At 38.3% G+C, this 27,402-nt stretch overlaps 1 protein-coding gene and 1 long non-coding RNA gene across 2 annotated transcripts; one reads left to right on the forward strand and one right to left on the reverse strand.

Moving 5' to 3' along the window:
• Positions 1–1,283: 1,283 nt before the first annotated feature.
• On the forward strand, positions 1,284–3,453 carry LOC135719268 (uncharacterized). Its single transcript, XR_010521052.1, has 3 exons — positions 1,284–2,018; positions 2,415–2,463; positions 3,321–3,453. It is a non-coding gene; the product is annotated as an uncharacterized lncRNA (long non-coding RNA).
• A 1,546-nt stretch (positions 3,454–4,999) lies between these two features.
• On the reverse strand, positions 5,000–26,795 carry LOC135719244 (interferon-induced protein 44-like). Its single transcript, XM_065241870.2, has 7 exons — positions 26,583–26,795; positions 20,044–20,077; positions 18,464–18,668; positions 18,001–18,147; positions 17,038–17,206; positions 5,541–5,641; positions 5,000–5,446 (listed from the first exon to the last, which is right to left on the reverse strand). The coding sequence occupies exons 1-7, from the start codon at positions 26,629–26,631 to the stop codon at positions 5,270–5,272; spliced, it is 882 nt and encodes a 293-aa protein (XP_065097942.1). The 5' UTR covers positions 26,632–26,795; the 3' UTR covers positions 5,000–5,269.
• Positions 26,796–27,402: the final 607 nt, after the last annotated feature.

The raw sequence follows: 27,402 nt of genomic DNA on the forward strand, positions 1-27,402 counted from the left end.
GCTTCAATGAATATTCACACAAAGGAGAGAAAGAAGAAGTGAAGAGCTCCTGATATCACAGCACACAACTCCTGAAGACAACAAAATTAAGTTTCTGTTTTACAGTAATTGTTTTACAGTTGTTGTGTTGGTACTGTTATCAAAATTTTGACCTTGTGAGGCTTTATGGGATTGAAGAAATGCCGTGCTTGTAAGAACAGAAGATGAGCAGACAGCAGACTGATGCAGAGGTTGATTAGAGCTACATTGTTCACTCCAGATGGCTATTTCATAAAACTAGATTGCAAAATAAGCCAGGCTTATTTTGTTAAGTCTGGCTTATTGCCTGTGGATTTCGTTTCATAAAACCAACTTGAACTAGTTCAACCCCGGTTACTATGGAAACTTATGCTTGGAAACTAGCCTAATCCAGGGCAAGACTACTGTCAGGCTAAGCTTCAGTTGTTGCTTAACTAGACTTCCACTAACACTGAACTGTAAATGCAATGATATTACAGCTGACTCTTTGACATTTTATTTGACTTTATTAACCACTATTAATCTAACAATTAAAGAAAATCAACTTATATTTTAAATATTCTGTTACAAAATTACCTAAATAACTTCCGGGGGCGTGGCCTGCTGTCCACCCTGTGCTCACCGTTTGTTTTGTTTGTCTGTGTTTTTTAGACTCATTTTATTTTCTAAAATAGCATTTTAAAACTGTATTTCGTTATGGATTTATTTGTCATGAAAATTGTGTTGCTGCTATGGATACTACTTTGCTTAGCGGCATTTGGAATGTGGATTGTTTATCAGACCGTCAAGATTACACTCGCGAGCACCTGCTCTCCCTAAAAGAATCGCTGTTGTTCCACCAACTCTCCCTGGTGACTGTATGGAAATACGACGGCTTTCCGAATGGTCAAAGAGAAGGAAGAAAGCAAAGAAGAAGCTAGGCTCAAGGGGAGGTTTGAGGCATCGACTTTGGAGATGTGGAAATAGATTCCCACTGCCTGTCATCACTCTGACTATCGGTAAGCAATAAACTTGATGAACTGGCGATAAGAGCAGAACATGAGTGTGAATTTAGACAAAGCAACCTTGTGTGTTTGACGGAAACATGGCTTAACCCTGGTGAAAAACAAATATACTTTATTGTATTTTAAGTATATTTAACTTTGCAATAGTACATTACAAATATACTTACAAAAGAATGTACTTTCTTTAAACATATTTAAAGTATGCTTACAACATATTTGCACGTATTTTTTACAATTAAACTTTTAACATACTTCAAAATAATTATACTTTAGTATATTTTCTAAAAGTATACTTTAGAAAAATATACTTAAAGTTAAAGTTTTGTGCAATTTTTAAAGTATACTAAATTTAAACTTATTTTAAAATGTATTTTAGGTATACTTTATCGGTATGCTTAAAGTTATCATTATAATAATGCACTGACAGTATATTTCTAAAATACATTATTTAGTATTCTTTAGAAACAGTATATTTTAAGTACATTTTGATATGTATATGGGGTGTACAAATGTATATTATTTTATGGAGAAATAACGTGGGCTTAAAATTACGAGAGAGCAGTATGTTCAGTTACATTTTATATTGTAGATGTATACATTTGTAATATACTATTAACATAATAAGGTACACTTTAACTTCACTATAGTCAAGCATTGGATAAATCAATTAACTGTGTTTTACCACAAAATAACCATGGTTTTGCTAATAATAATCAATACACCAAAAAAAAAAAAAAAAAAATACTAAACTTTTACCACAAAAAAACATTCATTTTCGTAAGGGGAATATGAGTGTTTGTTTTTTTGTAGTTTTTGAGTCAATTGCATACCGCTTTTAGCTGTACACATTAATTAACTTAAACAGTTTTCGTAAATGCATTTCAGAGAAAAGTGAATTCTGAGATTTGAATAATGCATCTGACGTGTGTGATGACGTCACGACGCACGTATTTTGATTTTTACCAGTCGTTCAAGACGGACGGATTCAGTCCCAAGGTACGTTAAAATATCTTAAAATTAATTATATTTGATTATCGTTTGACCATTCTGAAGTTTATCAGTAGACTATCATATTTCGAATGCGAAATGTTGTCAATAACGCGGTGTCTTACTCGCTATTAGTGATAAGCTGCTGTGTAGCTTAGCTTAGCTTAGCGCTAATGTTTAAGGTTTGAAAGATAGCACTGTCAGGCTGTTATATCGAATTAGTACACCCGATTGTTTTGTTAAATATATGTATTGGTGTGTATGTATATGTTAATGAAAAAAGGTAGTGTCAGAAAATCTGTTTTTTAAATGTAGCGTGAAAGTTAACCATTTATTGACTGTTTAGAGGTTGTAAGGCTTTTACCTAACTTTATTTAGTATTAATGATGCTGCATTCTTCCTCAGAAGCTAAAGTTTTTCAAAGACACTTGTAGGGAGGACTTTGCAGCTAATGGTAAGTCATTTTAAACTCTTAAGATATAATAATTCATTCGTAGTAGTAAATCAAGCTTCAGTTTAGATAACGTTATACATATTGAGGCGGTTTCCCGGACAGGGATTAGACTACTCCTAGACTAAAATAAATGTAAGAGCTGTCCAAACTGAAAACAACTTGCACTGACATATCTTAAAATACACCAGTGTCCTTTGTTTTGCCTCAAAATGCACACAGGTAATGTTTTTATTAAGGCATGTTTTTTGAAACTAGTTATATTTCTTAATTAAACTAAGGCCTAGTCCTGTTTTAAGCTAATCCCTTTCCAGGAAACACCCAATTGTCTGCTTGTTGCATTTTCTTTCTGACAAGTTTTACATTTAAATTTAATACAATAAAATCTTTTTAGGAGCTGAAGTATTTTATGTAAGGAGGATTTTGCAGCCCATATAGGCAAGTCATTATAATGAAAACTCTTAGGGGTGGTTTCCCAGACAGTGATTAGATTTATCCAGGACTAGACCTTAGTTTAATTAGGATAGTTTTAACAAACATGCCTTACTAAAAACATTACTTATGTGCATTACGATGTAAAACAAAGGGCACTGATGTATTTTAAGATATGTCAGAGCAAGCTGTTTTCAGTTTGGACAGCTCTTACATTTATTTTAGTCTAGGACTAGTCTAATCCCGCTCCGGGAAACCGCCCCTTAATATATATGATGACATTTAAGTCAAGCTCTAGTTTAGGTAAAAATATATCTGCTATACAATCTCTGCCAGTAAACTATAGATTTAATACAGTAAGTCTTAAATTAATGTAATGTTTTAATATTAAACACTTTTTAATTGAGCTTATTGTCTCTCTTTTTCAGATTTCCTTAGGCTGAACCAAAACCTGCCAGACTAAAGTTGATTTGGGAGAGAAAGCCGTTGTAAACTCACTCATCTTGACATTCTTCAATGAGTAATTGTTCAATTTTTAGGCAAATACTGTACACTTTGAATGGTGTGAATAAAACTATATTTTAAATATATTTAAAATGAATTGTTTTTGACTGTTTTAATCAGCTTTTATTTATTTGGAAAAAAATATTTTGGTTATGTTACCAGCTAAAGTAATCTATTCACAAAATAGCACTCTTTAAGTTAACTAATTATTAACGCACTTGAAGTATACTCATTACTAATCTAGCTGCAGGTATGTAAAAGTATACTTGGCATATTCATTTTTCACCAGTGCAGTTTTTAGAGTTTTGGATTGGCCAAAAATATATAGAATGTACGCAAACAGTCTATTTAAGGTATACTGATTGTATGTTTGCAAGACACTCATAATACATTTGCAATATACTCCTAACATAAATAAAACACACTCTAAATCCACTTATCAAGCATGAATTTAGCACAAAAACAGTCATGTACTTAAATTGTACTAAATACACTTAAAGTTGTTCCACTTTAGCACACAAAAGTACACTAAATACACTTAAAGTTGTACTTTGTTACAATTAATATACAACTAAAATATATTAAGTACAAAATTAGTTGTTCCAAAATAGCACTCTTTAAATAAACTAATCAATAGCACACTTTAAGTATACTGGTCATTAGTGTGACTGCAAGTATACTTAAGTATATCAAAATTAAATATATTTAGCATACTATTTTTTCACCAGGGAAAGACTATCATGATACTCCAATTCTGTCCGGGTACACCCAGCTAACAGAAAAAGGTTCTTAAAACATTCCCTGAAAGTTCCCAACGTTCCCAAAAACATTCTGCCAACGTAAAAAGTGTCCAGTTTTCTTACCGTTCTAAGAACGTTTTTGTGTTGTCTGAACGTTAGAGGAATGTTACATTTTACCATTTTTAACGTTATGACAATGTCATGTTTTTATGTTCACACAATGTTTAAAACAACAACTGTTTGTTATATTGATATGTTTGATTGTTATGTAAATGATAGAGAAAAATTGAATTGTATTATTTTAAAAAACATTATTTCTGAATGTTCAGTAAAAATATTCCTGTAGAAAACACAATTCACTTATTAGGTTTAGATGTTGATGTTTCGTTTCATTTTAAGTCACCATTATTGTGATTAGTGTTTGTTTTAGTTGGACTCTTGACCCTTGACTTTTTGCTTACTAGTTGTTTCCCTGGTTGTGTTAACTTGTTAATACACTGCATTTGTTATGAACATGTACCAAAAATTGTTAGCTGGGCATCACCTGGAGGGATGGTCCTGACCAGTGTTATTTATTGTTTAAAGTAAAACACCACTGTTTTTTTATATTTTACTATGTACTTACCTCAACCTATTTTTTCAATGCGTCCACTTAATCTTTGTACAGCGCATCGTGAATGTGTTAGCATTTAGCTTAGCCTAGTGTTTTCCATAAAGGGTGTGTCTGATGCTAATAAACCATTATTGCATTGAAATTTGAAGAAAAAACACAAAACACTTCAAAAAGCTTACCAGCTTCATAACAATATTCTCAATCTTTAAAAAAGTTCACAAAAGTCTTTTAAGCTTTTTTTTAAAACACTTTATCAAATGAATATCTTGTGCAGTTATGAATGTACATGGCATAACCATAACTAAAACTCAGATAGTCGGATATTGGAAACGGTAGAACCGGTATATCAGAATTTTTCTACATTTTATCATTATAATCATTATTTAATATAGTAAAAACAGTCAAAGGCTTGTAAAAGCATTATTCCCTGTTATGACATCTTCAGAGGAGCAGTATTGACACACTCTAATGCTGTATGTAATATCATTTACATCCATTTACTATGCAGTATTTATGAATTTTATTTAAGTGAGTGAGGGCCTTTCTGAATTCTTTTTTCAGCAGAACGCACAATCTGATCGAGGGCCTTTAAAATCAGAACATCGACCTCATCGTTCGTGTTGATCTCATTATGGTAGTTCTTCACTGGAAAGATGCTGGTTATTGGCACACCCACTTGGATGCTACAGTACTGCACCTGAAATCAAAAGGTGGATGATAACCTATAATTATGATATTGTAAACATCAGCACTAACAGGTAAAATACACATAAACATTAGGTGTGATTTACCTTTTCTTCGATCTTCTTGCTATAGTAGATCTTCTTTAGATCATTCTTCACCCATGGACATGCTTCATCCACTTTAGTCATGACAATCACTTGAGGAATCCCTACAATGATTACAAAGAGACAATGTAAATGGCCTACAACAAAGATAACAAAAAATTCCTTTGTTGGAGAGAAAGAGAATAAAAATTTTAGAAGCATCTTGCGATTGGGGACTAAATTGCGGAGGATTATAAACTTTATGGTTGTCGTTGAGACTGTGTTACGTTGAGCTATCCCCCATTCCCTGTTAAACACACTTAGCCTCATTCCACTGCATGGTGGTGCACATGGACAATTAGGTATTTTACATGTAGGGTACTCTGAGAGCAATATGTTAAGTTTGGGGTAATAAAGTAAAAGGAGTAAGAAAAAGTCCTTTACTACAGGACACCTATTGTAATATTAGGATACATGATATGTATGATTTACTGTGCTAGGCATCAATCTTTGGGTAATATGGGGAAATTGATTTTTATTTTTTTTATTTTTTTATTTTGAATTTATTTATATTTGCTACTTTCCTGGTAAAAGTGTATTATATTAATGTCTACAAGCCTTACCTCTGCCATATCTGGTGCTATAGTGGTGCTATATCACCCCTGGATGGCTCTTCATAGGTGCTTTATAGGTGCCATATAGCACTAAAAATGGTTCCCCAACGATTACGAGCTTTTAGTGCTATTAAGCAATTTTTTAGAGTGTAAAAGGGGGTAACAAAGCACCACTTTAATGTTCGGCCCGCAAATATTACTTTTATTCGGGAACCAGGGCCGGCCCTGGGCATAGGCGGAATAGGCAAATGCTAAGGGCGCCGCCGACCCCTTGGGGCGTCCGTGCGCCCAAATTATTATTTTTTAATATATGTATTATAAACATTTAACTATAAATATTTATATATTTTATAATATAAATATTTTGCACAAGAAAACAGCAGTTATTAATGAATTATTAGTAGCATAGTATCTCGGAAGATCGTGCTTGTTAAATAGCTCTGTGGCTATGCACTGAAGCAGCAGTTTAAAATATAAACCCAGAATTCAGCGAACGTCAACAACAAGAAAACGGAAACAACAATCAGACAGAGACGCGGAATTTACATAATGTTACAAAGACCATGTTTAAATTTCAATGTTTCTGCACAGAAATACCAACTTGTTCACTTTGTTTGGTATTAATAAGTGCTGGCCGCGGTGCTGAAGACGCGCTCGGACGGAGTACTGGTGGCAGCACAGATATTTACGTGCAACCTATTGGAAACTATTATTCGTTATAATATAATTATTATTCGTTATTTTACGTTATTACTTCCACTTAAGAAGAGTTCTGCACTTTTTATTTCAATATTTCTCTTTATATAAATACTATTTTGTACTTAAATCTATAATTTCATTATTTTACTAACCCCACTAACTCATCTGGGCTTTCCGATAGGTTGCGCGTAAGGGGAAAAGAATAGCTTTCTTCCCCTTGAGAAGAGTTCTGCACTTTTAAACTTAAAAAAATTTATCTCTTTACAAAAAAAACTTTTTTCTTCTATTTAAAAGCTGTAATTTCGTTATTTTACTAACCCAACTAATGACTCCTCCACTTTCCGATAGATTGCACGTAGATATCTGTGTATATGTGTCATCACGCGTCTTCAGCACCGCGGGGAGCAGCCAGCACTCCAATATGCAGCTTATTAATACCAGACAAAGTTGTTATTTCTGTCCAGAAACATTAAAAATGTATACATGGTCCGTGTAACGTAATTTAAATCCCGCGTCTTGGCCTTATTGTTTTTTTCTTGTTCTTGACGTTCGCTGAATTCTGGGTTTATATTTTAAACTGCCGCTTCAGTGCAGTATAGCCACAAAGCTATTTAACAATGAGCACAATCTTCAAAAATCACTAACATGCTACTAATAATTCATTAATAAGAGTTGTTTTCTTGTACACAATTAAATATTTTAAGTTAAATGTACAGTGTTAAAACATGTAAAAAAAGACAACATTTTAACAATGTCAAGATCATATGCCTGAGTAACAGGGTATTGTGTGTATGTGTTCGTGTGCGTGTGTTTGTGTGTGTTTCCAAAATATTTTCAAAATTAAGAAAAACAAGACAAAGCTGTGCAGTTTGTTTCTGTGTAAGTTTATGAACAAAATGATTGGAACACAATTGTGATTCTGTGATTTAAAGGGCACCAGGCGAAATCTTGCCTAGGGCAGCAAATTGGCCAGGGCCGGCCCTGTCGGGAACTACACAGAACCAGAGGGGAACATGGTGTCAGGCAATGAATACAGAAGATCCCAGTGCAGGTAACAGAAAAGTTTATTTAAATAATAATGGGTGCAAAATGACAATAGCACGTCTGGGCAAAAGCCACTCCAAGGCAGACGGCTGAGAGCGGGGAGCACACACAGGCACTGGGGCAAAGAACCACACACGTTCGGGCTCCGGCCAGACAACGAACGGTGGGAGAGAGTATATGTGGCTGATCACTTCACGCAGGGAAAGCTTAGTCAGCCCAGCTGCTGATACACGAGACAGGTGGTAGAGAGAAATCCTGCAACGGGCAGAGAGAGAGAGAGAGGCGGTCAGTGTCTTCAGCAGAGTCCGTGCTGGACAGCGCACAGGGGCTGTCCGAGTCTTATGCAGAATTACGCGCCGGAGCGCACTGCGGCTGGACAGCACAAGATGGAGACAGGCGCTCGGAGAATCCACAGACAGAGTGTTCACAGCGGCTAGATGGGAGACATGCCACTCAGGAGAGACTGACAGCAGGCGGGGAATCTGAAGGGGTAAAGTCAGCAGAGAGCACAGAGAGTAATCCAAAATCAAAAAAACAGGAGACAGATACTAAGGCACGACAGGACAGGACAAGAACTAGACAAGCTAGCGGGCAGGAATATACCAAAACGAACTTGCAAGGAGCAAACAAACACACAGGGATTAAATACTAAACCGATTGGGCATCAAATGAATATCAGGTGAGGGACGCAGGTGAAGGAAATGACACTGATGACACCCGTGACAGAGCCGCGCACGTGTGAAACTGTCAACACAAAAACATGAATAGAGAAACCAAAATACAGCGGTCACAGAAACCGAAATCACGACAGGACCCCCCCCACGACCGCCCCCAGGCGGGCCATGGGAGGACTCACCCCGTCTCCGACGGAAGTCCACAATCAGGTCAGGGTCCAAGATGTCCCGGGCCGGTACCCAGCACCTCTCCTCCGGACCATAGCCCTCCCAATCCACTAAATACTGAAAACCCCTGCCCCGCAGACGCACATCTAACAGGGATTTAACAGTAAAAACTGGGGCACCGTCCAGAAGCTGCGGGGTGGGAGGGGTGGGGGCAGAAGGGACAGGGTTAAGGGGAGAAAAAAAAACAGACTTCAGTTTAGACACATGAAAAACTGGATGAACCCGACCGAGAGCAGGAGGCAATCTGAGCTTAACCGTCACCGGGTTAATAACCTTTTCAATACTGTATGGCCCAAGGAATCGAGGCGCCAGCTTACGAGATGGCCCTCGGAGAGACAGATCCTTGGAAGAAAGCCATACCTTCTGCCCACAGATAAAACGGGGCGCGGGTCTACGGTGACGATCAGCCGCGGCTTTGGTCCGTCTGGAGGTCCTAAGTAATGTATCTCTAGCCCTCCTCCAGGTGCGTCTGCAACGTCGAACAAAGGCTAGCGCAGACGGGACCACCGCATCGAGTTCCTGATCTGGGAAGAGAGGGGGCTGAAACCCCATGGAAGCCTCAAACGGAGACATCTTATGGGATGAAACAGGAAGAGAGTTATGTGCATATTCTACCCAGGGTAACTGTTGGCACCAGGAGCTCGGATATTGAGATGTCAGACAGCGGAGCACACGACCAAGATCCTGGTTAGCCCGTTCGCATTGCCGTTGGTCTGTGGGTGATAACCTGAAGACAAGCTGGCTGTGGAGCCGATCTGTCTACAGAACTCTTGCCAAAAACGGGAAATAAACTGAGGACCCCTATCAGAAACCACGTCAGAAGGCAGACCATGTAAGCGAAAGACGTGTTCTATCATAATCAGAGCCGTTTCCTTGGCAGAGGGGAGTTTGGGCAGGGGGACAAAATGCGCTGCTTTAGAGAAGCGATCAACAATGGTCAAAATTACAGTGTTACCTCTAGAACTAGGTAAATTGGTAACAAAATCAATGGCTATGTGAGACCAAGGACGGGAAGGGACAGACAAGGGCTTAAGCAGACCAACTGGGGCTTGATGAGAAGCCTTATTGCGGGCACAAACCTGACAGGCTAACACAAACTGTCTGACATCGGAGCCCATAGAGGGCCACCAAAATCGCTGACGGACGGCAGCCAGCGATCTCCGAACTCCAGGATGACAGACTAACTTGGACTCGTGACCCCACCGGATGACCTCGGAACGGAGCGATTCCGGAACCCAAAGTCGACCCGCTGGGCACCCCTCTGGCACTTCTTCCTCCCGTCCGGCCTCCCTCACTCGCTGTTCGATGCCCCAGCGCAGAGCCCCCACCACCCTCCCCTCCGGGAGGATGGTTTCGTCTCTGTCAGAACTGGAAACCTCGAACAACCGAGAGAGGGCATCAGGTTTTGTGTTTTTAGAGCCAGGCCGGTACGAGAGGATGAAGTTAAATCTGTCAAAGAAGAGCGCCCAACGAGCCTGACGTGATGTTAACCTCCTGGCTGAACGGATATATTCTAAATTCTTGTGATCCGTCCAGACCAGGAAGGGTTCCGAGGTCCCCTCCAACCAGTGACACCACTCACCCAAAGCCAATCTGACGGCCAGCAGCTCCCGATTCCCTATGTCGTAGTTTCGTTCTGCTGGGTTAAGCCGGTGTGAGAAGAAAGCACAAGGATGCACCTTGCCATCCCTACGTGATCGCTGAGACAGAACGGCACCAACCCCGACATCTGAAGCATCCACCTCAACAATGAACTGGGAGGTAGGATCTGGAATAGAAAGAACAGGAGCAGTGATAAACCGGTACTTTAAATTATCAAAGGCTTCCTGAGCCTCCTTACCCCAGACAAACCTCTCCTTGGTGGAGGTGAGAGCCGTAAGGGGTTGAGCAATCCGACCAAAGTTTCTAATGAATCGCCGGTAAAAATTGGCGAACCCTAAGAAACGCAGTAATGCCTTACGAGAGTCGGGGACAGCCCACTTAGCCACCGTTCTGACCTTATCTGGATCGGGACGTATCTCACCCTCGGCTATCACGAAACCCAGAAACGAAACCGACCTCTTATGAAACTCGCACTTCTCCGCCTTCACATATAACTTGTTCTCAAGCAATCGGCGTAAGACTCGGCGGACATGCTGAGTGTGTTCCTGCATGGAGGGAGAAAAGATGAGAATATCATCAATGTACACAAAGACAAACTTGTTAATCATGTCTCTCAGCACATCATTAACCAAAGTCTGGAAGACAGAGGGAGCGTTACAAAGCCCGAAAGGGAGAACGCAGTACTCAAAGTGTCCAGTAGGGGTATTAAATGCTGTCTTCCACTCATCGCCCTCTCTTATGCGCAATAAATGATAGGCGTTGCGCAAATCTAGCTTAGTGAAGAACCGCGCTCCCTGCAAAAGCTCAAAGGCAGAAGACATTAAAGGAAGAGGGTACCTATTCTTAACAGTAATGTCATTCAAACCCCTATAATCAATACAGGGACGTAGGGAGCCATCTTTCTTTTTAACAAAGAAAAACCCCGCCCCTGCGGGAGAGGTGGAGGGACTGATGAGACCAGCGCGAAGGGCATCATTAATATAACGGTCCATAGCCTCTCTCTCCGGACCAGACAAAGAATAAAGTCTACCTTTAGGCGGAGAAGTGTCTGGGAGAAGTTCAATAGAACAATCGTATGACCGGTGGGGAGGAAGGGAGGTGGCCCGGGCTTTACTGAACACCTGACCGATATCGGCATATTCCGCCGGGACCCCGGTCAAATCAACCGCCGAAACCTGAGGGAGAGAAGAAACAGAACCCGAAGCAGCAGAACCCAGACAAGACACATGACACGACTGAGACCAAGCTAAAATGACATTGAGTTGCCAGTCAACGTGGGGATTGTGTTGTGCCAACCATGCATGCCCTAAAACAATGGGTGCAAGCGAGGCATGAAGGATGTACAACACAATCTCCTCACGATGATTGCCAGAAATAAAAAGACTTACAGAAGGAGTGCAGTGCGTGATCTGTGCCATCTGCTGACCTCTAATGGACCAGACATCAAGGGGAACCTTTAAAGGAACAGCAGGAATGCCGCACTGACGAGCCAAATCCTCACTGATAAAATTGCCCTCAGCGCCCGAGTCGAGCAACACAGTGGTGGAATGATCGAGGCCAGCAAAGGACAGGGTGACAGGAAGCTGAGTGCATGAAGTCGGGGAGGATTTCCTTGAAGTAGCGCCCACCAGGGCTCCCCGGTTCACCGATGGGCGGTCCCCTTTTACCGGACAGGATCTAGCGAATTGTCCCGGTTTGCCACAGTACAGACATAGGAAGTTCTGGAGGCGACGCTCTCTCTCTCTCTCTGCGAAAGTCGCATTCTACCCAACTGCATGGGCTCAGTCTCCGAAGTTAAAGGAACACTGCTCTGACTGGACTGAGAGACTTCACTCTGATGTACACGATGGTGCAGTGTGCGGCGATGATCGCAAAACCGCATCCGAGCCTCCACCCTCAATGCTAACTCAATGATGCCGTCAAGGGTATGGGGCAAATCGTGGGTAGCGATCTCGTCCTGAATGTTGTCGCAGAGACCCTCAAGAAATTGTGCCCGGAGTGCCGCCTCGTTCCAGCTGCAGGCTGTAGCCAAGGTCTTAAACTGGATGGAAAAATCAGTGACGGAGCTGGCTCCCTGCGTAAGGCGGGCCAGCCGGGCAGCGGCGGCATCTCCGCGAGCTGAACGGTCAAAGAGCTTCACCATCTCCTCACGGAACTCCTCAAAAGAATGGCAGCAAGGGTCCTGGGCGTCCCAAACAGCGGTGCCCCATTGGCGTGCTCTCCCAACCAACAGGGTGATAACATAGGCGATACGAGTGCGCTCAGTCGCATAGCGACGAGGCTGGAGCGCAAACACCAGAGAACACTGGGACAGGAACGCCCGACAGGAGGAGGGGTCACCGTCGTACGGAGGAGGGTTGGCGGCATGGGGCTCCGAATCTCGGGAATGGTGAGTCCTGTCCAGACGAGACGAAAGCTCATTAAAGCGAGCGGACAAATCCTCCATCTCCCGGGCTGTTGTAGTGAGCTGCTCGGTGTGTCTACCCAGCCAAGCCCCTTGCTGAGCGATCGCTGAACGAACGGAATCTGCATCTGCGGGATCCATGTTGGCAAGTTCGTTCTGTCAGGCAATGAATACAGAAGATCCCAGTGCAGGTAACAGAAAAGTTTATTTAAATAATAATGGGTGCAAAATGACAATAGCACGTCTGGGCAAAAGCCACTCCAAGGCAGACGGCTGAGAGCGGGGAGCACACACAGGCACTGGGGCAAAGAACCACACACGTTCGGGCTCCGGCCAGACAACGAACGGTGGGAGAGAGTATATGTGGCTGATCACTTCACGCAGGGAAAGCTTAGTCAGCCCAGCTGCTGATACACGAGACAGGTGGTAGAGAGGAATCCTGCAACGGGCAGAGAGAGAGAGAGAGGCGGTCAGTGTCTTCAGCAGAGTCCGTGCTGGACAGCGCACAGGGGCTGTCCGAGTCTTATGCAGAATTACGCGCCGGAGCGCACTGCGGCTGGACAGCACAAGATGGAGACAGGCGCTCGGAGAATCCACAGACAGAGTGTTCACAGCGGCTAGATGGGAGACACGCCACCCAGGAGAGACTGACAGCAGGCGGGGAATCTGAAGGGGTAAAGTCAGCAGAGAGCACAGAGAGTAATCCAAAATCAAAAAAACAGGAGACAGATACTAAGGCACGACAGGACAGGACAAGAACTAGACAAGCTAGCGGGCAGGAATATACCAAAACGAACTTGCAAGGAGCAAACAAACACACAGGGATTAAATACTAAACCGATTGGGCATCAAATGAATATCAGGTGAGGGACGCAGGTGAAGGAAATGACACTGATGACACCCGTGACAGAGCCGCGCACGTGTGAAACTGTCAACACAAAAACATGAACAGAGAAACCAAAATACAGCGGTCACAGAAACCGAAATCACGACACATGGGGTATTATGTTATATTTTATTAGCTGACACGGCTCAGATAGACATTGACTGTATACAATACACTTTCATCAGATAAGTGGTGAACATAAAAAAATTCAAAATAAAATAAATACATTTCTCGATATTACCCGTAGACTTTTGCCGTGTACAGTAAGTCATTTATAGCAGGTATTGACCCCCAAACTTACCACATTGTTACATTTAATACTGTAGAGGTAATCTGTTGTTACAAATAGTTATACTGTAAATTCTGTTGAATTACGCCGCACATTGCAAGGCGTATTCTAAAGCATGACGCTTTGGACTAACTTAATAAAATTACTCAAATTAGTTATGGCCAATATTGTAATATATTGTAAAGTTAAGAAGCTGTTTTACTGTAACTTACAGTATAATTAAATGTATGTTATTAACTGGCAACTGTTTGTTCAAAAATTAACAAGTAGGGTTGTCACAATGATTAAATAATCTTCTCATTACGATTATTTGACATCATCGCAATGATTTCAGATCACTGCAATGATTGCACATCTCTCTAAAAAGCACAAGGGGGAGCTACAATGCCTGTATAAACAAGACAGTATCAGATGCCGCTTCTTAAATGACAGTGTAAAGCTATACATTGCAGAGCTATATTCAAAAACAGAATTTAAAGAAATGCTGCAAAACTTTGATAAAAAAGTATGAACTGCCAGGTAAAACATACACTTCTAAAAACAGAAATTCCAAATTTAGGGAAGGTGAAGGATGATATTCTCAAGGATCTGTAAGAAATATATTTTTTGCAGCCACTACAGACACGTGGTCCAGTACAAATTAATTTTAGTTTTTTTTCAAACACTTTATTGTGTTTATTTTTCTTAAGAATTTTTTGGTTTTGAAAGATATTTTCAATAAATAATTACTTTTAAATATGTGTTATTTGTATTAATACAGCCAGGTAAAATATTTAATTTAAATAATCACAACAATGTGTACAAAAAAATTTAATGAACAAACAAAAAACGTATGAGAATTAAATGTCAAAGCAATAAAACAGGCAATTAATAGTCATAACGTCAACATTTATTAGACAATTAAATGTCAGAAAAATTTCATAATCATGACAGCTTATTAACAAGTCTTTGTCTTTACAACTATAAAATAACAGCTTTATGCAAAGCATTCTGAGAACCAGAAATCCTCATCCACCGTTTTTTTTCCGTCAGATTTTGGTTCCCAGAATGCTTTGCATGAAGCTGTTATTTTAGTTTTATTCCGTAAAGATAAATACTTATTTGACTTTCATTGAGGGGCTGCCAACTCTCAACCGACTCACAGGAGCACACACCCACACATAAGAGATGCCCCTTATGGAATGCTGCCAATAGTTAAAAGACACACACACACACACATGCATATAATACTATACTCTCACTCTTTCCATTTTTAATTAATATAAAATTGTCCCCAAAATTTTGCCACGCTAAGCACCACTTCACATTTTCTACTGAAAATGTACCTATCTAGTTAATATTTAATGTTCATTTAAATTTAAACAAACTGTCGCCATTAAATAACATAATATATTTAAATCTACAGTGACATTTATTATTTTTTCTCAAATAAGTTTATGCTTTGGTTCAAACCATTACTTTTAAATATCAATTAGAAATTAAAATTGACAAAAAGTAAAACATTAGCTGTGTCTCGTTTCACAGGTTGCGTCCTCTATAGGTCGCATTCTAAGGTTGCATACGTCATTAAGGCTGTCTCATTTCAGAAATGTACTGTAAGTAGGAGTCTCTGAAGGCGAACTTCAAATGCATTCTTCTTTCACAGCAATTTGGAGGAGGTGTATCCTCTGCTGCTGCAGATAGCCCACAATTATTTGCGTTGACGTCAAGAACCGTTATTTGAAGAAAAAAAATGGCGGCAGAGGCAGATGTACATACTAACCAAGATGTGGTGTTTAAATGTACAGTAAGTAGTTTCAAGCTTGCTTTTGTTTTAAAAAAAAGTTGTATTCGCCTCAACTCCTCAAGCATTATCAAGCAAACACATTTTTGTGTGAAATTCCTTTCCAAATTTATAAAAAAAAATGTGTTTAGTTATTCATTTGCAGCGCAACGACGCTGTAGTGAACGTGTTGGCATAGCAACGTGATATTTCCTGTTTCCTTTCCTGCCCGTTTGTCCTATGAAGGACGTCTCGTTTAATTCTGGTTAAGGATTAGTCCTCGTGAGGATTCAACCTTTGAAATTAAATTAAATGAAACACAGCTATTGTTCAATTTTTTAGATATTACTATTCCAGGTAAAGTTTTTACTTTTAAAAATGTATTCAAAAAAGTGTAATTTTGTTACATGAAATGTATTAGATTATCTCAAGGTTCTTATTCTTTACTCCAAAAAAATTGTTACTCTTTAATTTAACTGCAGATATTTACATCTATTCATTCAATGTTGGTTAATGTACACACTCTTCCCTTTGAACTAACTAAATAAAAATAAATAGTTAAAGCGATACTCCTGACAAATTTCAAAATTACCCCATGATTTACTCACCCTTTAAGCAATCTGAGATACATATGTCCATCATCTTTCAGACGAGCACATTTAGAGTTATTTTAGTTAATGTTCTTGCTCTTCCAAGCTTTATATGGTACAAAAATGGGATCAGGGAACTTCTGACTTTGAAGCCCACAAAAGTGCATCCATCCTTTACATAAGTAATCCACATGGCTCCAATGGGTCTTTTGTGAGTAATCAATGCAATATTGTGAGAAAAATATTCTTATTTTAAACTTTATTACTTATAATAACTAGCTTCCAGTAACAACGCATCTTGGACCCGCAAGTCACTGCGCAATGTACCTATGGCAACCAACGTTCACAATGCTTAAACTCTTGCATGAGACTTAGATGGTGCCGTTACCAGAAGCTAGTTATTAAAGTTCATAAAATTTGAAATATAAATATTTTTCTTACACAATCTCATTGATTACATGCAGACGACCTTTATTAACCCATTGGAGCAGGATTACCTCTGTGTAGGATGGTGAATGCATTTTTTGGGGTTTAAAGTCAGAAGTTGTTCCATAATCCCTGTTTTCTTCCATTATAAGCTTGGAAGAGCAAGGACATTTACTAAAATAACTCCAAATGTGTTTTTGTCTAAAAGATGATGGACATATGTATCTCAGATTACTTGAGGGTGAGTAAATCATAGGGTAATTTTGATATTTGTCTGATATCCTTTTACGATTGCAGTTTTACCTTGATCACTGATTCTCTCGCGAATAACCTTTAACTTCTTGAACAGATTGTTTTCTGCCAGTTGGACTGTATCTGCAGCTATGACGTAAACCAGACAGAAGACCTGGTCGGAGCCTGAAGGCTTTTTCTTGTAACCTTCATCCTCGGAAGTGAGTGCATTCCCTGTAAACTAGGATAGTAAAATAAGATAAAATATGGACTTTGTTAACATCACTGTTAGACCTTACCAGGCTTTTTTACACTTACAAACAGGCAACACTGTTGCCAACCAACAAGAACAGAAAAAGAGCAGCAAACAGAAATACAACTGCCTTACAATTACGCAGTCTTAAGCCTGGAGTATAGTTTGTTGTTTTACACACATGTGAGTGTACACACACACAGTCGAACGCAGAGCCTTGCAAAACGTAATTAATTTGACTCATACGCAAACACAGCCATTTGACAAATGCACAATGCAAAACTTGCAGTAGCTCACCTGGTCTACTACATGCTTTTGTACGAGCATAAGCGACCTACGTGTACAACGTATGCACGGTTATAAAAATCAATTTTTTAAAAATTACAAACGGGGTATTGACCTAGCAAAAAAAAATTCATTGCCAAAGAAAATGTGGCTTAACACATTCATAAACAGCCAGAAAACAACCTTTAAAACAAAAAAATTAAGAACCCAAATAAAAGAAACACTGATCACCATAATGGTGACTTTATTATCAGTTGTATTTCTGTTTCTGATGGTCTCGTCTCTTTATTTTTCTTGTTCATCTTTTCTTTAGTGATTCTGTTTCTTCAACACTGCTTCAATGTCACTTTATACACTCTGTCTGTAGTGTGCACTCAAATAGACACTATGTTAATGTAAAAATGCCTGATATGGTCCAACAGGAGTATATGTTGCAAACATTAAATCTTTTGTTAAAATGTTTGATTGTCAAATTAATTAATGTAGTGTTTTATTACTTTATAGCTCTCCTTTACGTGGCCAGATATGGTCTTGATGACATCATCCACTTGTAATCCATTTAGTGATTCAGCTTCTAAACCCATTATGTCACCGAAGACAAAAGGCAACTTTCCACTTTTATGACTGATCTGAAATGTTTGGAACTGAAAACCAAGAAAGCATAAATAGTGAAAAAATGCTTACAATGCTAAAACTTCAATAAAGAAACTTAAATCTTTTCTTTGTAGGGGCATGAATGGATGTATCGTGTACAGGGGGGGAGGGGGGGTAAGAGCAAGGACATTTACTAAAATAATTAAAAATGTGTTCGTATGAAAGATGATGGAAATGTGTATCTCGGATTGCTTGAGGGTGAGTAAATGTATTTATTTATTTAAACCTTTATTTAACCAGGCAAGTCAATTGAGAACCAGTTCTCATTTGCAATTAAATCATGGGGTAATACCAAATAATACCTACTCGTTGTGTGAAACTGCAACTTGTACCAGCAGTGGCATCAGCAAGCGCCTCACAATTAATCTCTCCTTGAAAGGCGCTATTGATTGAGTTAATAAAGCTGGACTTTCCTGCTCCAATTTGTCCCGCTACCAGAATCCTGACGTTTGATACTTCTGGATGATTCATAGAAAAGTTTTCCAAGCGTTTTTGCAACTCATCTTTCTCCCTGTGGCAAGTAAATAAAGTAAATGCGTAAGAATGCATGTAATTCTCATGTAATAGATTGCAGAAGGGATGACGTATATTTTTAGGCAAAACTGAGAAACAAGTTAGCATTTTACCACTTCTGGTTCCAACCTCCCAAAGTCAATGGGTTATTTATTTTATTTTGGTTAAATGCCTCAAATAAAATCTTAAGCCCCAAATTCTATGACATAAAACACACCATTAATACCAACACTTGTGACTTTTAAAGCTTTGACGTATCTTTAAAAAGGTGGTTGCTAACAAGTTGCTACGAAGCCCCTAAGGGGACATGGAGCAAAAATTAAATAAAGTTTAGTTTCATGTGCTCACGCGAAACTTTCATGTGCTCACGCGAAACTTTCATGTGCTCACGCGAAACCTTCATGTGCAGAATTTTTTTTTTAAAGTTTAGTTTCGCGTGCTCACATGAAACTATCGCGCGCGCACGATAGTTTCACGCGAGCACGCGATACTACACTTTTAAAAATTTTAAACATGAAGGTTTTGCATGAGCACATGAAAGTTTCACGTGAGCAAATGAACTAAGCTTTAGATTTTTTACTCCAATGTCACCTTAGGGGCTCTGTAAGTTGCTACCTGGGACTACACTGAAAAAGTTATTTATTTAATTTACTAAATTTTTTTAAGGTAAGTGGTCGCAATCAATTTATTTAAACAAAAACATTTAGAAAAACAAAACAAAAAACTTTTGTTTAAATGTAGCTTAAATAAATTGAATGCAACCACTTACCTTAAAAAAATTTAGTAAATTTAATGAATAATTTTTTTCAGTGTGCAAACTTTGTCGGGGACTTTAAACATAATCATGGATGAATATTTTAAAAACAACAGTTTATCCTTATCAGGAAACATGGTTTTAAATGAAGAGTTTCGTTGTAAACAGAGATAACTTTTTTTATTTTTCAGAAATCTTGTTTTTTGGTTGTGCATTCCAATTAATATCAATTCAACTGCAGTTGGTTTGTTTTTATTTAAACCTGCATAACTTAAAAAATACAGCCAAGTAGCACCATTAAACAAAATAATAACATGATAACATAATAATAAACATGTTTTGATAAAACATTTTAAAAATGGAGTTATCTCGTTTTTCACCGAAACTCTTCAAATGTTTTTATTTTTCGTAATCAAGTTGTCAGAAGCTTATTGGTGATGAAGTTGAGTGGCCGTAGTGTTGTAATTAGCTTGTTGCCTTATGTTAGCTTATCATTTCTAGTAAACACATTCATAAAAGTTGTGTTCATCTGTAAAGATTATCTTATAGGACAAAATGTTTGCTCCACATAGCTTAGAAAAGCTTTGATACTACTGCACAGTAAGTCTAATGAACTTACCCCCAATTGAATTCTCTCCATGGTTTCTTCAATTCTAGGGGAGAAAAAAAAACAATTAAATTACTTTGATGTATTTTGACTTTTGTGCAATCACACAACTCATGTAATTTATGACCAAGGGCATGGATTTAAACATTAGGTGTTGAAGTGTGAACCATTTTTATTGAAATGATAACATAATAATTGTAAAAGACTCTTAGTTTCTGCTAGTTTGGAGGTAGAGCATCCCAAATGGGGTGTCAGTTAAAACACCATGAAGCTGAAGCAATTTCCATTTCAACATTTTATTTCACCAAATGCCAGTACAGATTTCATGTGACACAGCTGTGGTTATGGCTTTGCTGTGCTGTGGCTGTGATATGCTGTGGTTGTTTAACTTAAAGACAAATAATAATAAAGAATTAGATAAATCCATATTATATAATAACAGTACAATATATTCCAAACAATCAGGTAAAGATAACATAACTTACATAACACACAGCTAAAGCACCACATATGCATCAGGAATCAAAGGAGAGTCTGAACTGCTGCACTACCCAACACAATTAAAGAGTCCACTAATTGAGTTCATAAAGGCTCCAGCTGTCCTTGGTGGGAGGAGCTTCCAATGACCTAAAAGATCTCATTTAATTTTCTACAATAATAGTAATTTTTCAGTAATTAACGTAACTATTTAAATTGGTGGACAAAATTATTAGAACACCTGATAAATCTGAAAATATTGACATTTTTTGAAAGACGGCCATTATCATAATTCCTCACGGCTCCCGCTTCGGACTCTAAAGTAACTCCTGTTAGCATTTACATTGTGAATCTTTCAGTCAAGGTAAGGAGCGTCACATTTCCGGCTGACGTCAGAGGTATTCAGGCCATACAGATCACAACGTACAGATTAGCTGGCCAATCAGGGACACAGCGCTTTTCAAATCGATGAGCAAAATTAAATTCAGTTTTTTCAGCTTACATATACTGTAGGTTGAAACAACTTAAGATTTTTAGGTGTTACAAATTGTACTTTTTTTAAGTTGATCCAACTTTTCACTTTTTTAAAGTGTATGTTTAAGTGAAAAATACTTTTAAGTGAAAAATGTAAGCTGAAAAAAAACTGAATTTAATTTAAATTCAATTGTAATTCATAATATTTTAAGTTGATACCAACTTTTCACTTTTTACAGTGTCAGAAAAAAATAGAATGGCAAATAAACCTAGCCTTCCAGTAAAAGAGCCAATCGTCAATTGTTAAAATAGCTGCACTTTGCAAAGTGTTGTAAATTTCTTGCCAGCCTTTGCGTATATATGCAGCAATCTGGAAAGTGTTTTAGGGCAAATTAAGTTTTAGATACAAAGTATGATACAGTGGTATACCAGCAGGCACGTGCACAGATAGGGCTCAACCTGTGCAGAACACATGCCCTTTTTGTCCTTACACTCCGAAGTGCCCTTTTTTGGAGGTATTTTATTATTATTATTTTATATATATAAATTAATGATATTGTTAAACATTTACCTCTGTCTGTGTGTTTTACAAATATATTTATCAAATAAAATTATTAAAAAACTAAATATTTTTGGATCCGCTCAAACTGTCTGTCAAACATCTTAACTCCGCCCCCTGAGTGCAGCGAGCTGAAGTTCCACAGCAGTCAGAGGCAGCTGAACGTCTTGCAACGGTAAATAAGTATCTTGTTGTTTGAGTACAATGCTGTCTCATTACGAAAGAAACACTAGTATGTATATAACGGCGCATGTTTTATAAATTTGAGCAGAGCCGAATTATCCATAGACGGGATTGGTCGAGTGGGCAATCAGGGGGCACTAAGAGCTCCAAACTGCGACCAAATTGAGTTTTTGACAAAGCGCGAGCAGTTTTTAAACAAGTGTTCACCCATGTGAAGGGCACCCGTGACAACAATACGGAATGCACGGTCGGGTTTTTACCGCTTTTTTGCATGACGCGTCTCAATCGTTAAAACTAAAGTCAACACATCTCACGCGAGAAGACGCGCCCGCGCGGGTAAATGACTAGCCTACATTAACATCAAAAACATATCAGATTAGAAAGGTCTTAGACATCAGATGCCCAGTTGGGAAAACTGGATAGAGACGAAAAACGTGTAAAGGATACAAGTATGTAGGCTACATTATATTGCCCTGTCACTCATTACAGTATGCAATCTGGATATAATTTATTGTATATGCATGTATCTTATGCATTGAATTAGTCAAGGGAGTTGTATGATTATTTGGTTCATAACTTTTTATTCTGAAATCAACTGCATAGAGTTAAGTCTACTTAGTATTTAGTATATTTTTTAGTAATGCAGTTATTTGCACCTTCAAAAGACCAAGGTTCCTGGTCCTCAGCACAGTTTTTGCCAGGTAGGCAGATACATGTTGAATATGCTAATGGTATGGCTATAGTATAGTATAATCTCCTATTTTGATCTTTAATCTCCTATTTCCCCCTCTTCTCAATCACATACATAAACATGTTAACCAAATAATAAAAATTAGCTTATAAAACAAACAGAATACCTTTTTTTTCTTCAAACATATTTTAATGTAACTTTATGTAAGCAGAGGAAAAAATTAAAATTAATATATTCTACAATTAAATAAGAGCGAGTTCACAAGAGCACTTCACAAACACATGACTACAAATAGGCCTAATACAGACAAACACCCAGGATGTAAATTGTTAAAGCCAACTTAAAAGGGCAGATATCGTTTGCACTGTATAATGCCAAGCTATCATAAAATGTCATTTTTCATTCATTAATAGTGATTTTTTTCAATCATTAATAGCTAATAAATATAAAGCTATTAAGATGATTATTAAGTGATATTTATTTGGAGGGGGTGCCCTTTTTCAGTTTCAGCACATGCCCCTGAAAAGGTCTGTGCACGGCCCTGTATACCAGGTTTATATAAAAAAAATTTGGTGTTTTTTTAAGATATCTGTTTTCCCATTTATGTACAGTATGGCTTCTTATGTGAAGGAAATGCTGCCCAGGGGTGTTACAAATAGTGTTTTCACATTCATTTTTTAAGAACCAAACACAGTTCACTGGAACCAGAAAATGAACTAGAAAAATGTGACCTCAGTCCTTTCAGTGTTCACAACAGGGGCGTCGCTAGACCCCTTTTACTGGGGCACGTGCCCCAGTATTAATCTTTTGTGCCCCAGTGTAAATCTCAAGTTTAAATTTTAGCAGTTAACTAGTGCAATCCTTTACAAAGACAATCGCGGCAAAAACGGATCTATATGCAATGTAGTTACCCAATTTACGTTTGTTAAAGCGAAGAAGCAGTCGCATTGATGCGTGCACGCACGTATCAATGACCGCGCGCGTCTTTGAGTTCATCCGCGGCGCGCACAACCGCATTCAAAAGGTGATGCCACGCGAGTGAGTTAGCTTATGAAAACATGACGAGACTAAAGTAAGTTTCTAAATAATAATGCTAATCTTATTTTGACTCGATCATTATTGGCTTCTGTAGATGTACATCAGAAATGTTTTGTGCAAAGCAGGGAAAGGGAAGCAGAAAGGAGAGATGATGAGTTTAAGGGAGGTACAGTAAGACAAACTACAGTACATCCTCACCCTGTCAGGTCTCAAACATTAGAGGAAAAATCTCAGGAAAATATCTTATTAAGTCTATAGAATTGCATTGTTGCTGAGAAAATCAACACATGTATGTGTTATATTGTTCTGCTTTTTTCAGATATTAAATTAATATTTAGTTTACTAATATTTAACTCTAGGACACTAACTTACATAACAGTTAGCAGTAACTATGACTGAGATTATTTAGTATAGCAGTCATAAAATGACTGGTTTCTTAAAATATTCTTGTAAAAATATTAATCATTGCTATCATTGTATAATGTAGAAAATATTTCTCTGCTGTCATTATTTCCAAACATGTTATGCCATTTATGCTTTCAAACATGTTAATAATGTTAGGTATGATGAAGATTACACTTGTATGTATCTTTTGCAGTAACTGTTGCACTGTAGAATAGTGGATTAAGCAAAAGACATAGTTGCACACCTCTTGCACACAGCAGGCTTTCATAAAAAGTCAGGAAAAAATGTGGGGCCTGTGCCCCAGTAGAGCTTTATGTCTAGCAACGCCCCTGGTTCACAATTTAGTGGACTCAAAAGAAGACCAAGTTCTTTTTTTGGTTCACATCACAACTTCATAAGAACTCAGACCCCAGCGTTCTGTTCAGCAGTTGATTTTGATACATGTCAAAAACCACACGCGAAGCGGACCGGGACTTCTTTGCTTTCACATGTAAAAAAGAAATTGAACCACAAAAGAACCCAAAAGCCATCTTTTGGGTCCTTTTAAGAGGGTCTGGGATCACTTGGTTTGTTCATATATACACACTGAACTGCGCTGAGAGCGTTTGGAGGGCTCAAACGAACTAGATGTGAAAACACCCTATCATTAATGAGTGCAGAGACTTTCAATAAATCATCACTAAAGACTTTTTGCTCTTTGCTCCCCCTACAGGTTGGGAGTGGAATTGTCCATTACCACTGTCGTAAATACTGCAGCATAGCTTGCTCTGATTGGATTGTAGGTCTGGCGTTAAGCAAGTTTTTGTAGTTTTCACTGGAACTACAGGACTGTGACCCGACGGTTAGAAACGTCTTTAGTGCGGTTTTGGCCGATAGAGGGCTGCAAAGCGAATGTGAAAGTGCCATTCACCCTGTTTCCAGTGGATGAACGACTGAAACTTTTTTGGAAACATTATTTTAAAGTAAAAAACTCTTTGGTGTTGCTTTAAAGGTATAATACAGTGAAGCAAGGGTGAGACATGTCTCTGCAGAACACAATACACTTTTCCAAATTAGGCCACCCATAAACCTGTTTTGCAGAGATAGGTTCTTGGCAAAAAAACGTTCACGTTTTTTATGATACATAATTAAAATCGAAAGTTTCTTTTCACTCTTTTTTAAAGGTTAATGTGTCCCAGTAGCCAAACTGACGTATTGTCAACCTGTTTTTTTTTTTTTTGCACAATGTCTTATTATGTACTGTAAGTGATAATGAAAAAACAAAAATTACAACAAACTCACCTCACTTTTTTTATGTGAATGTTTAAATAGTTTCCCATTGTCCTGCATTACTACAGGTCAGTTGTTATCAAAATGTTAAATTTTATTTTTTTCTTAATTATTTATTATTAATTTTTTAAACAAATATCACTGAATGTTTTATATTCCAATATTATATTTTATAAAATTGTACGGGTTATGATTAAAAATATTTCGATAATTTGTAATATACATTCAGCTAACTTCATTTGGCAGACTTAAATAACATTGAATCTCCCATTTGTAATCATCCTAGTTTTTTTTTTAAATCAAAATACCAAAAAATACCACACTAAACTTTGTATAACACAAACAAAATTATATATGAAAATTTAAGTTATAAAAGTGCTGTTTATGTTTCTGTGTTATTGAACGTGTGGGTGTGGTTTGAAATCAGCTCTCATCTGAGAATGTATTATCAAGTCTATCTTTCTTTATAATCTGGTAAAAGCATGTTTGAACCCGCTGTAATGTGCATGCCATAACCCAATACAAAAGCCCCTTTTAAAAGAAAACAGGTTCATTACTATTGGGTTTGTCCATGTTTTACCTTTAGTTTCAGTGATTGTAGACCCGTGCTTTCCAATCCTGGTCCTCAAGGACCCCCTCCCAAAAAGTTTAAGATGTCTCTTTATTTAACACAACTGATTTAACTCATCAGCTTGTTAGGGAGACATGTTTACCATTTTGGAAGGAGGCTGATGAGTTGAATCAGGTATTTTAAATAAGGTGACTAAAACTTTTTGGGAGGGGGTCCTCGAGAACCAAGATTGGGAACCACTGGTGTAGACAATGCAAATGTAATTTAAGTATACATTAAAAAAATTTCTTAAGGTATACTTATTTTTCATAAGGCGAAATACACGCGCACACACACACACACACACACACACACACACACACACATTCTGGTTTCCATGTTTTGTGGGGACATTCCATAGACGTAATGCATTTTATACCATACAAACTGTAAATTCTATTCCCCTTACCTGCCCCATTCCCTAACCCCAACCATCACAAAAACCTTTCTTGTACCTTAGATTTTCAATAAACATCATCTTGTTTGATTTATAAGCTTGTTTCCTCATGGGGACATCAAAATGTCCCCACAAGGTCACAAAAACACTGGTATTCCTATCTTTGTGGGGACAATTGGTCCCCACAACGTGATAATTACCAGGTGCACGCACACACACACACACACACACACACACACACACACACACACACACACACACACACACACACACACATTTTTGTTAATTAAAATACCATGTTAATATCTTTTAAAACATTATTGATTTGTGCAATATAACAAATACATGTTCAGCAAACACACAGTTAATGTGCATATTAAACACAATAAACAATGCAATTTACTACAAAATCTGTAAAATATGTTCCGCTAGCCTGCAATAAACCTACCTGGGTAAGTTTGTGATGCTGCATTTTGTTTTGACTGTGATCCTCCCATTTGTGATCTCTGTCGTGAGTTTTGTCTTACAGTATGAATTCAGCAGGTTTAACAAAAAATCTGATATTAAAACACGTATTCACATTAAATATAAAGTAGGAAGAATGGGAAACTACCCAGAGTAGTCGTGTGGTACAGTATAAGGCAGCTTTCATCAGAGTCTGTATATATACAAGTTTCTCTTTCATTTTCACTTTGTGGAAGTATAATACCTGCCATCCAAGACAAATACATTTTCAATAGAAAAAAAACGGTCCAGGCATCAACAGGTTTAATAACCTCCACCTGCTGTTTTGATTAACAAATATACGTTGTTTAAAGAGAGCATCAGGGCCGGAAAATCTGTTGATGCCCCAGGCAAGTTTTTAATTGTCACCCCATCACAAAAAAAAATCATTTTCCAACAGGACTAGGCACCTGCACACAGTGCGAAAGCTACCAGTACCTGGTTTAAGGACCATGGCATCCTGTTCTTAATTGGCCAGCAAACTGGCCTGACCTTAACCCCATAGCTAATCTATGGGGTATTGTGAAGAGGAAGATGCGATATGCCAGACCCAACAATGCAGAAGAGCTGAAGGCCACGATCAGAGCAACCTGGGCTCTCATAACACCTGAGCAGTGTCACAGACTGATCGACTCCATGCCACGCCGCATTTCCGCAGTGATTTAGGCAAAAAGAGCCTTAATATGTAGGCAAGTCTGAGTATTATTTCTCTACTAGCTCCCCCTAGTGTCTGGGAGTAAATGCGTTCTATATCTAAGACTATA

Source organism: Paramisgurnus dabryanus, chromosome 14 (genome assembly GCF_030506205.2).
Source record: "Paramisgurnus dabryanus chromosome 14, PD_genome_1.1, whole genome shotgun sequence".
Taxonomy (NCBI): Eukaryota; Metazoa; Chordata; class Actinopteri; order Cypriniformes; family Cobitidae; genus Paramisgurnus; species Paramisgurnus dabryanus.